This window comes from Zosterops lateralis, assembly GCF_965231275.1.
Source record: "Zosterops lateralis genome assembly, chromosome: Z".
In the NCBI taxonomy this organism is placed as follows: Eukaryota; Metazoa; Chordata; class Aves; order Passeriformes; family Zosteropidae; genus Zosterops; species Zosterops lateralis.
Window position 1 is genome coordinate 62325077 of NC_139800.1, and position 12118 is coordinate 62337194.

The window sequence follows — 12118 nt, forward strand, 5'->3', positions numbered from 1 at the left end:
TTTACAGTTTGGTTGAAAGAACAAATTCACAGCATCAACAAGTCTTGCCACAGACAGTTCTTGTGAAGACATTCTTGCTTGAAAGTGGAACCGCAGTGCTTTTTACCAAACACATAAATATTCTAGCAGATTGGGTCATACTTTCCCACAGAGAATTGAATGGAAAAAATGATGTGAGTGTGAATTTTATACTTTAAAATAATGAAGACTGACATATTTTTTTAAAGGCATCTCTTTGTTCATTCTTTTGTGAGGAATTATATGTAAGTATCACAGCTGCTTGTTATAGCTGCCTTTTGTTGTGAAGCATGCTGGTTTTTGCTCCACTAAAGGAAATGAATTGATCCATAAGATTTTTATATAGATATGTAGAGAAGAAACGAGTCGTGAGTAGCTTGTTGGCTACATTCAGATGTTCACATGCCCTTACCAGCAGGTATTACTGTAGTTATTAGAGACACCAGCTTAACACATTCTCTCAAACAATATGGTGTAGCTAAAGAAGTGATTATCTTGCTTTACATTGACAGGATTCAGGAAATGTTTGAAAGAGAAACCTAACAAAACTAATACTTCTTTTGTTGTTTGCTATAGATATGCATTGTTTTACTCTGGTAAAATGCTCTGGTTTTCTTCCTAAGTCTTTTTGTTTCGTTTGGTATATTTCCGAGGACTTAGTGTAAAAATGGAATTGAAGGCAGCTTAATTGCTATTCTGTGACCTGCTGACCAGCAGGACACTGACCTGAAAAATACTAAGTGTCCTCTGTACCACCTATATCTTTTCAGAAGCAAGAGGCCTTGTAAAACATCTTTGACTTCTAGATTCTCACATAAAATAAAACCTAACTGCTGTCTCTGCATTCTCTTTTAAATTATTGTGAGAGCCCAGAATAAATAGGTACTTCATTCACTTTTTCCATACAGTAACAGAACAATAGAAAATAAAGTATTTCAGGGAGAAAAAGGCACTTTCAATATAATACCTAGTAGTTATTCATTATGCTATGAAAGCAAAAAGATAAAACATAATGAGAGCTTCACTCATCTTACCTAGCCAGACCTCCTACCTTTTTTGAGGGCTATCAAAGCAAGCCATTGTGAAACAGTGCTGCTTTTTATCCTCGGTCAAGATATTTAAAAAGTGCCTAAAATTAGGCTTCTATACCCATATTTATATTTAAGCAACGTATCTTTTCAAAGGTACTGAGCAGCAAGCAGGCTTACGTGCATTTGGTGCAGTAGCCATTCTATTTCTTTGGAAAATTACACTGCTTTCATATTTTTCCTGGCTGAATCTGCAGTTTAAGTGTAGGTACCATTTAGTTTTTTCTGCTGTGCCTTCCTTTGACAGGTTCCAGCACTGTAAGCCATGCCTGTCTCATAAACCTTCCTTTGCATTGGCAGAATAATCACTTTAGTTAGACTGTAATACATATATGAAAAATAAGCTTAATCCCCCCACGCATGGTAAACCACAGAGATCTGCCTCTTGTTTGGATTCTATTTGTTTTATATACATATGTATCAGAATTGTCATTTCAGCACAAACCCTGGGTGCCTGTTGCTTTCTCACTTTGATCTTATGCACTGTAGTGTAAACTATCCTACAGAGATGAATTCTAGCCTTAAAAATCACTTTGTTGCCTCATAATATCTGTAGTGTATTATGTTTTTTCTAACAGCATTGTTCCTCATATTTATTTATCTACTTCACTTTCTTTCCCATTGCATTTTTGGCAGAAATAAACTCTAAACTAAAATACCATATTTTTATAATCCAACTCATTCATCCCTTCATTCACTCTCAATCTTGTTATATTAAAACTTGATATATTTCTGTATTTTCAGAGACTTAATTTTAAAATTCCCTTGCACAATTTAAAATGTCATTCAGAAAATCAAAAGAGCAAAATCTCCCTAGCTGTGCAGACAGAACTGTGTTTTCTCCTTCCTATCATTTCAGAGATACCTAAATAAATGCACAGTATTTCCATGTCATTAGAGGAAGCATACAGGGTGCAAAATTGTCCTTCCATTCTTCAGTTTGAGGATGTGAGTCGTTGTTACCAGTTTTGTTTTTTAAAAGCTGTTTGCTCTAGAGGTAACACCTTGACAAGAAGCATGTAGGGCCATTCAGAAACCTAAATGAAAGGAGTAATTTTGGGTATTGTTACTGTCGGTATGTGGTTTGTAGCACATTGTAAAGGCGTGACCATATTTCTCAGTGCACATAAGGGTGTTAGCTTGTGGGAAGAAACAAACGTGCCAGGTGTGATATACCAAACTTCTGTACAGTTCTTCAGCAAAAATATCTGTAAGTGGAAACAGATGAATAATTAAATAAATTCTTTCTTCAGATGTATCTAATACAATGTTTTCTAACTGTTAAAAATGGACAGTTATCAATTTTTTAGCTTTTTAGAATCAGATGCTCTCTTTTTGTGATTCAAAGAGATTGCAACAAATGAGCACTAGAGTGCAGGGAAAATATCAGTCTATGTTTCCTCTCTTCTAGTGCTGAACTGTTGCAAAATTGTGTTTTATGTATGTGCGTAAACACACCATGTAAAAAGAGCAGTCCAAAAAAAGATAAAAACAAAGCATGAAGTTGAGTGCATTTATTTTCTGGAGTTAGATAGAATTTGCTGTATTTTAGAAGTAGCAGAATAAAAACAGTGACAGGAAATTGGATGTCCTCCGTGATCACTGGGTTGATCTGTGGGGACAACTTGGTGGAATAATACTGATATGCTATTCTTGTAGTTAAAAATGCACTGCCAAAGAACATAAAAAATTTCCTATTATTTGGGCTCTTCAAATCAGTTGTGAAAATAGTTCTAAAATAAATTAGCATTTATTGTTTGTTATATTATTTAAACAGATATGATGCGGGAACTCTTGATCAAAGTTCTTTGAATTAAATTTCTTAATTCAGTTTTAAAATTTACCAGGGAATGTGTATGTTGCTTATTAAATCTTGTTGCATTGAGCTATTGCATGGTTCTTCACAATGTCACAGATGGTATCAGAAATGTTTTTCATCCCTGAAAATACTGGTGGGGATTTTTTTTAAAAAAAGCTGTCTTATATAGCCTGACAAAGAGGTGACAAAGGCATTCATTTAGGTTTTTAGTTGCATAGTTGTTTAGTTTAGTTTATAACTTTGTGTGGAGTAGAACCAAATGTCTTTCTGGTCTGTCACTTGCAGTAGCTTTTCTGGAAGTATGTTTTAGGCATTTGTGGAGTACTACATTTACAGCACATGAAAAAAGAACTCTTCTTTAGAGTTCTAAAATAACTCAGTAATTCAAAGTAAAAAAGTTAAAATTAATTTTCCTGTAAGAACTTTTATGTGTAAAAACACACTGTGAAACTTCTGCCACCGTAGCACTATATTTGACTTGACAAAACATTAAATGAAACTGCAATGTAGGAATTGCTTTTGCTAAGCTAACAAATATCAGTTGAAGTGATGTGACCTTTGTATGCTAACACAGTCAATAGCTTCTTCCCACTTCTATGCTTTTCTTAGTGAAATAGCTTTGATTTTCAACAATAAGAACAAGGAAGAGAATTTTGAAAAGAGATTTCACTGCATATTACTTAATTAGCTGTACATGGCATAGTGGGTTGATCCCAACTGGCAGGTAAGTCTCCACCCTGCAGTGGGTTGAGAGAGAGAATCAGAATAACTGAAATTTAAAAATGTATAAAGACAGTTTAATAAGTGAAACAAATACGTACTCACAAGCAAAGCAAAATAAGGATTCCATTCAGTGCTTCCAATCAGCAGGCAGATGTTCAGTCACTTCCTGGAAAGCCGGGCTTCATAAAACATGGCAGTTACTAGGCAAGGCAAACGCCATCACTTGTTCTGTCATACATGGTAGCAAATTCCAAGTTTGATGGAAATGCTTGGGGTTTTTTTCCTTTCTAATACTGCATATGTTTTCATTACTATGTTTGTATTGTTTTGTGTTAACATGTTAAATATTTTTAACATTTAAACATTTTTAGAACATACGATCCTTTCAGGAAATTACACCGATTTCCCTCTCCTTCATTTGTAGCATTGAACCATTTATTTAAAAAGTTGAGGGGAAGCTCTTGGTTTCTCCTACCATTCTTTTACCAAAACGCCAGCCAAAAAGTCTACACTAGTTGGCTGTATCTGGTTTGCCTCATCAGCATGCAGAGATACTTGGCTGGGCAAACATAGATGCAACCAGAGTACCAGCTACATGTAATATCCACTATATATCTGATTGTGAAAAATTATTAATGCTTGCAGTATTAACAGTCATCATTTTGGTCTTCTGCCTCAATGTCTGCTTTCACCCCAAACCTTTTGCTTAAAAGCATTTCATAAAGGAATTAATTAAGAGAGTGATTTAGAAACAAGAAACAGAATGTAAATATTTGTGCTTTACATCTGTATCTACCTCAGATTACATCAATATGTCCTTGATCCACTCACTTAACTTTTGTTAAAATTGTGCTTATTTGCTGTGTTTGTGAAATTTATTTCCAGCAAAGAACAATTGGCGGAATTATATTATTCACCCAATATTTTGCTTTGGGGTCCATTGATGAGAGAAATGCATACTTAAGGGAAACTTAAATGCATTTCAGATATTTTAAATTGCTCTTCAGCTTCTGTTCCTGAATCCTCAGAAGATAGGGAGTGTAATGTACCTTTTAAATATTTAAACTTTAGTTGAAAAATTATACTTTCAGGTTTTTGACATGCCATATCTATGTTCTCAGGGTTTTTTTAATTATGAGATTTCACAGTTCATCTATAATAAAGTATTATAACATAATAAAGGAAGGAGCAAAGCAAATCAAGTAGAGTTTAAGAGAGTAAGAGAAAGTAGGCCTGGAAGAAATCTTGGAGATGACATTCGTAACAGATTTTGTCTGGCTAGTTCTCTAAAAATCTTCATTGATGGAGATTATGCTTTCACCCCACACCATGTTTACTTGTAATTCTGTTCATTCCTTTTCTTTTGAATGACAAGTAACTGTTAACTGTAGGGACAGTATTTGTGTAGGTTTTAACAAATTACGTAATGTTTTATTATCATCTGTGTCACAGTCTCTGTTGTTATCTGTTTGGTTTATTGCTACTCAAACTGGTTTTTGTGTTTTTCAGCTCCTAAGGAATCCTTGTAAATGATTTTAAATGAACCTTGAACATACTTTGTTCTCAAAGGAGTATCAAACCATTGACTGTAGTGTGTATACATTCAATCCAGTTTGTCTCTTACCCAAAATTGTCTGGTTTCAAGTACTCACTATCTTTCACAAGATGCCATATATCAGTTGGTGCTTTAGTGTAACAGCAGTAATTCTCTAGGGCCCTAGGTCAGATGAATATCATGTGTTAATACTATGGTGCCTGTGTTTTTCTAAGCTGAGCTTTCAAAACATCTGGTGGTACATGTGGTCAGAGGAATAATTTATTTCAGAGTAATTTTATGAAGTATTTCTACATAGCTCAGAAAGGTGTGTAGATAGATGTGGCCATGCACAGACTAACTCAGACACTAGAAACACTGTTTTACCTGACCAGTATTGATTAAGTGCTTACATGAGTGAATAAATACATTCTTCTATCTCATGGTGAGACCCATAAGGAATATGTATGTATGTATGTTTGGTTTTTTGACTGTTTGGGTTTGGGTTTTCTTGTTGGTGTGTGTGCACGTGTGTACCTGTTCAAGGTAGAAAATGCTAAAGCTAATATTCAAAAGTATGGGTTTTTTTCCTAAACTTGCAAGTGCTCACCTCTTTAGAACTTCTGGTAGCTGAAGAAAGTTTACTTCTGCAAAGTGGCTGCCGAAGTTTCTTCTCTGCAGAACACTAGCATTTTGCATCCTTTTCACTTCTGGCACAGACATACATGGTCACAAAAAGAGCTTTAATTTCATTATGAAGTCTTCAGAAAAAGGCAATGCTAATAAAGCAGGGAGAAAATGTACTGTAATTGTCAAATTAAATACAAGGTTAACTGGAATAAGTGCAGTACTTGCAATCTTATGGTTAAACAAAATTTATTTTAAAAAGAAATCTCATTAAAATTGTACTTGTAAGCTTTCACACCATTTTGCATATAGTTTTAGAGGATGTTTTCATAGAACCTGTTTTTCTCTGGTGCCAAATCTTAATTGATATGGCATCAGTGACACTAATTTTGTTGATCTGGATGCAACAGTTAGCTTTTGAACAAAAGAAGAAAGGCTAATGAAGGGGCAACATGGCAGCAGAGTGTGCTTTTATCTAAAGATGTTCTTTATGTTATTTCTGGTATATTACCGATGTGAATTTTTTATATAATACAGATCAATAAATACAGTCATGTTTTTTTCCATTTAGGAGTTCAGAACTGAAGTTTCTGGTCTATTAAATGCAATTCTTGGAACTGTAGTGGACTATTGGATCATATCAGGTTTGCTTATGGACAGAAATGTGTTTCATCAAGTACCTCATTTGGCACATTACCTTGCCATTTCATGTGATGGTGAGTGTTTACAAGGCCTCTCAAAAGTCTTCTAATCAGATACACTAATTCCTAATTAAAATCCTTGGTTTAACTTCAAATTGGTTTTGTGTGAGTCCTACAACTTCAAATGAAATTTCAACGTCTCTTTCCAATAGTTAGACTTAATGCAGGAAATGGGAGAAAATTCCATTGAGTCCCATGAATTGCTGTAGTTCTTCCACATTAAATATACTACGTAAACCAAAAACGTCACAACCTAAATGACCATCATTATGGAATGTCAGTTGAGATATCTGCACTTTTAGCAACAAGAAGTTGAGGAGCTTGAAAGACAAAAAAAAACTCTCAAGAAAAGTACTGAATTATTTTAAATTTCAAAATTAATTCCCACCAAAGCTTCCCCTGACGCCTTTTCCAGTCATCATTTTCTGTCATAAGAGGTGTATGTAAGCTTCATTTAAAGCGTATCTGCCTTCTACCTGAGCACTCAAGAAGAAACATCTTGAAAAGAAATTAAACTAAAATCTTAATCTCTGGACAATTCATTCTACTCCAGTCTTACAGAAAGCAAATTATGAGAACTTGCATAGGCTGACTTAGATCTTAGAAGGCTAAATCAGTTTGAACTTTATGGTGTTTAAATCAATGGAGCTTTTAGTATGTACTTCTCCAGTAGAATTTGTTGCTGTGATATAATAGGGACAATCTTGGATATATGTTTCTGTAAAACTTTCTTTCTTTCCTCTATACAAAAATGAAAAACAAGAACAGGATTCAGTCTGTTTATAGAGATTATTGACCTGTGCTACTTGGTACAATCCACACCGCTCAAAGCAAAATTGTTGTGAGTTTTTCTAAATTTGGTTATACTTACAGTAGCAAACATCTGTATTCTCAAACTTGGGTTTCTGTTGTGATTGAGTCTACAAATCAGTTAATTTATGAGCACTTCTTAGCAGAACAGAAGATTCCCTAAACACAGTAAAGATTTCTTCCCTCATGGCAGATGTTGCTTTCCAACCGTTTCAGTTGTTATTTTGACAAAATTATCTTCTTAGAATCAAGATACAAATTCTTACTTCTATAAGAAAAAAATCAGTCTTTCTGTAATCTTTTCCAAAAAAGAAGTAGGTCAGACATATGCCTGATATATAGCGATATATGTATGGAAATATAAGCTCCTCTGCCACTCTATGGGACCTTTTTTTGAACAGTATAAGCAATTTGGTACATCTGAATGGGGTTGCAATTTGCTTATGGTGACTTTTAACATAGAACTTGTAGGTCATCCTGCATTACATGCAGATTTCTTGTTCATGTGTTGTAACTCTTACCTGAATTTGTGTCACTTAGAGATTTAAAAGGTTCACTTGCAGAACTTCACAAATAAATAATTTTATTCTCAAAAGAAAGGTTAAACTTTTATAACATCCTAATAAGAGTATTTTAAAAAGTTTTACATCAAATGTGATGCTTTGTCTCCTAATGTATGTTCAACATTTCTCAGTATCTGGTCATCCTACTAGATGATGGTTTAAATCTATTTTAATGTGAAGAATTTTTGTAATTTTTATGGAGAATAAACTTCTGAATCTGCCATAGGAGCAAAAAGGCTGGAAGAGCTATCTTCCAGATAACTAGGTATGTAGATTTCTGTATTTTCATTTTTTCATTTTTAGGCTTACTTTATTTTTTCCAATTGCTTTTGTCCAGATTTTTCTGTATGTCAATTAAAAACGTTTATTTGTGCCATACCATCCAACTGGCTTCAACTGTTTGTTGCCGAAGCAATTTTCAAACAAATGTGTTTACAGAGGAATATTGTTATTTCTACAGAACCACTTTCTCTTCAGAAAATAGTAAGTAATCTTTAACTTGTAGCACTTCAGTATTTTACAAGTAATTTGATTCATAGAAGTTGAAATACATCTTTTCTTTGTGGTCTAAGGTCATGCTATTGCCTGCATTGTCTTTCTATGCATTTAAATTTCTCTTTGCCTGAGATGTGGGTCAGGAACAATAGTAAGATTTTTCTTACCAGGGAATTTGTCACACCTGGTATCTGTTTACGTGCAGTTATCAAACAATGCAACAACAGTGAAAGCTTTTGAAAATAATCTGTGATGTAATGATTGCTTCGTTACATTTGTACTTAAGGAGAATCCCAGATATAGTGTGATTTTTCTCGGCTACCTTTTCCTTCAGGGTTTTTGAAGAGATAGGTCCAGGCATTTGTTACATGGAACATTTTATGATTTTGAACCACAGTGTCTTCCTGTGAATTTCTCCTCTTAGAAACTTTCTCCTACTTACAAATGTTTGCCTGCCTTCAAATCACATTTTGTGATAGTTGGTGGGGAAAAACATGGTAAAAGCTGCAAAAGAAATTCTCAAAGCCATGATTGCTGGCAGGATGCAGGCAAATCAGGCAATCACACGGTAATGTTATGCCCTAATTTAGCATCTCATTTCAGTAATCTTAATACTAATGACTAAACAGAATATGGAATCCATAGCTGTTTGTCTGTGTTTTACTATACTACAGGTAGAGTCACAAAAAAAACCCCAAATTTATATCTTTGTACATTTCCCATACATAAGTTTTCATAAATTTTACAGGAATTTATTTTGAAGAGTGTAAGAGCATCTGTGAATGGCAGGGAGAAGGAACTCTGCAGACCTGAGATATTCTACAGACATGTGGTTTTATTGCAAGGCTTGTGGGTAAAAAGGGCCTGGCCTTCAGCCACCAGCCTCGGCTGAAGGGATGCCCCAAAGAGAGAGGGAGAGAGAGAGAGTATGAGGTAAGGGAGGTAAAAGGGCTAAGAGAGGTAAGAAGAGTGCAGGGGTCAGAGTGGTAAGAGAGAGCGCGTGGACCTTATTGCAATACATTATATCTCTTTTTGTGTTGAATATTCTAATTTACAGTGACCAACCAACGTGAGATACAAAACGTACAAACTTTGGATGCAGCCTATGAGAACTACTATATTGCCACACCATCCTATATTCTAAACTCTAAAGACTACTTTTCTTAGCTACTTTTTCTCTGGTGCCTTCACAGGGTGGAGAGGGGCTTCATTCTTGGGTCCTTTTGTTTTCTATCCTTCAACCTATCTCCAGCTAATCACCGCCTTCCTGCCTGCCATGATCACATCTCAAAGCTGGCCTTCATTTCTGTTTCACTCACAAGTTTTACATCTCCAGTATTTCTTACCAGGCAACCATATTCACAAGCCCTTCCTGTCCCATGTTTCCCAACAGAAGAGAGGTCGTTATTTGTTAATACACATTTAAACAGAGGTTGAATAAAAGACTGTCAGAATTCTTAAAATAAACCAACTGCATAGCTAATATTTGATGTATATTGCCACATATAGAGCAGAATCACTACTTTTAGTATTGCCATGACTACCGATCACTCTCTGCAATTATTTATAAATTTTTAGTTTACTAAAATCTTAGTAAACTAATTTAGTAGTTTTAGTTTAGTAGTTTATTAGTAAACTAATTAGTAAATTTAGTTTACTAATAAACTTGCTTGAAACAAGTCCATGTGCTTTTTGTAGTTTTCCTTAGTATGACTGAGTCTCCTTTCTCATTCCATACAGTAAAAATTAGCTATCATTCAGTTTTGCCAGTTCTTCTCGTACAGCATCTTATCAGCTGGGCTTTTCTCTGAGTTCAACAACTCCCTGGTGGTAAATGTGCAGTGAAGGTGCAAGTAAGGTGTCCCTCATCTACTGCACATTGTTTGCAAGATCTACAGTGAACTGCTAAATTCTCAAAGCCCTCCTTAATACCTTTCTTCAAATATAGTTGTTGCATATTTGATGAATCCTCCTCACTGATCTTTTTTCCTAAGCTTTTGCCAAGCTGCAGAAACTTAGATGACTTTTTTAAATGATCAGTGTAAGTAGCTTTGAAGCTCTGTGTTACTGGGAAGAAACTTACATCTACAACAGCCAAGACTGCCTAATAGAGAGACAGCACCTAAGGGATAACTGGCTTTTACTGCCTTTGCAGTGCTCAAAGACTTAATCCAACCCCTCATCTCAGAAGAGATGAAGGAGTGGAGTGAGTAATTTGCTCCCTGGTTTGGGAGCAGGAAGTCTGTAAGTGCTTTGTTTTAATACATGAAAGTCAATTAACTGTAAGTCCTATGTCCAGCTAAAGAGATCCAGATTTTCTCAGCTGAAACCTGAGAGAGGCCTAGAATTTCCCATTTTCTCTCTCAGACACAAGCCACTCACTGAGGCCAGTGTAAAGAGTGAATTATAAAAACATCGAAATGGAATGCAAAAGACAAATGGAAATAATCTAGATGTGCAATCATTCAGAGATCAGGTTTTTAAAAACTTAGATATAGCAAGCTGTGGGTCTTAGATGACTGCTTTGCAGCAAGTGCAACAAAAGAAAATTTCTTCATTTATAAAATGTTACTTTTGCAACAGGTCTGTTCCTATTCACCTGCTTTGCAAGAGATGGGGATGCGTGAGACAAAGATACACAAAGCAAAGAGAAAGAAAATAGGGCAACAGCCATGCCCTGAGTCTCAAAGGACATTACAGATGCTAAATGGCGATAAGCAGAACCAAGTCAAAGTGCTGCCTGATCTACCGTAAGTAATACCTATAACATCACCAGTTTTATTCTGCTTTGGGGGACAGCTTCTGACCTGACACATTTCTTGAACTTTATGTGACCTGTTTTGTTGTCTACAAATTACTTCAACTGACAGAAAGCTCTATTGTAAGCCTGTAACACCTCTGGGCTGGGGTTTCCCCTTTTCTCTTTTTCCCCTTTCTCTTTGAATTTCAGTGTATATGCAGACTGATATAGTTCTATTGTCTAATATTAAATTTATAGGGTATATACAGAAGTTCACTGTTCGTAGAATTACCTTTAAAGAAAGTTTAAAAGTGGGCAATTCTATTTGATTTCCATTTTAAATACAGTTACAATTAAATGGCATGGAAATTATGTAATTAAGGCATTTCAGAAATTATGCTAAAATGGATAAATCTAACTATTCTGTATGTATACATTTAAAACCATTAAATACATATGCATTAAATTAAAATATGTAATAAGGATTTTAAATGTGTCCACTTTGCTCCCTTTTCAGTGACTTAATCTTTAATAAACTTAGAGCAAAAACAGAAGTTCAAACTGCACACACCAAAGAAAGTTATCTTTTGCCTGAAGAGGTATACAAGAGAAATCTTAAAGGTATTCTATATATCTAATTTATGTTAAGTTTTAAGTGGTTAGAATTGATAGTTTCATGTTTAAAAACTTGTCTTGATGAATGCTTGACTAAAACATTGGCCTATGACTGAGAATTGTTTTGTTATGTTCCACATTTGTTACTGGAATGTCTATTTAAAAGGAGGAATTTGTATATATGGTAAAATAAAGTTTTATAAAAAATAAAGCCTTCTTCATTACCCTCCTCCCATACATTAAATACAGCATACAATTTGTGTGAGCTCATTCCAGTCTTGCCTGCCTTACTTTGCTAATCCACCTCAACCTGTGCTTGGTAGGATCAACGTCTTCTGATTTGCAAGTATAATTCAGTCTTCATCTCTCTGAGTCCTAGACATTT

The 12118-nt window shown here is 34.9% G+C and overlaps 1 protein-coding gene across 2 annotated transcripts in view; it reads left to right on the forward strand.

The window, feature by feature from the left end:
* The window catches only part of SLF1 (SMC5-SMC6 complex localization factor 1), a 34489-nt gene that overhangs the window by 16158 nt on the left and 6213 nt on the right, over positions 1-12118 (forward strand). For both annotated transcript variants that reach the window (XM_083884369.1, XM_083884370.1), the window contains exons 11-15: positions 8-173; positions 6381-6525; positions 8221-8366; positions 10962-11128; positions 11636-11739. In XM_083884369.1, the coding sequence (XP_083740495.1) occupies positions 8-173; positions 6381-6525; positions 8221-8366; positions 10962-11128; positions 11636-11739 (728 nt within the window). The remainder of the gene's footprint in view (positions 1-7; positions 174-6380; positions 6526-8220; positions 8367-10961; positions 11129-11635; positions 11740-12118) is intronic.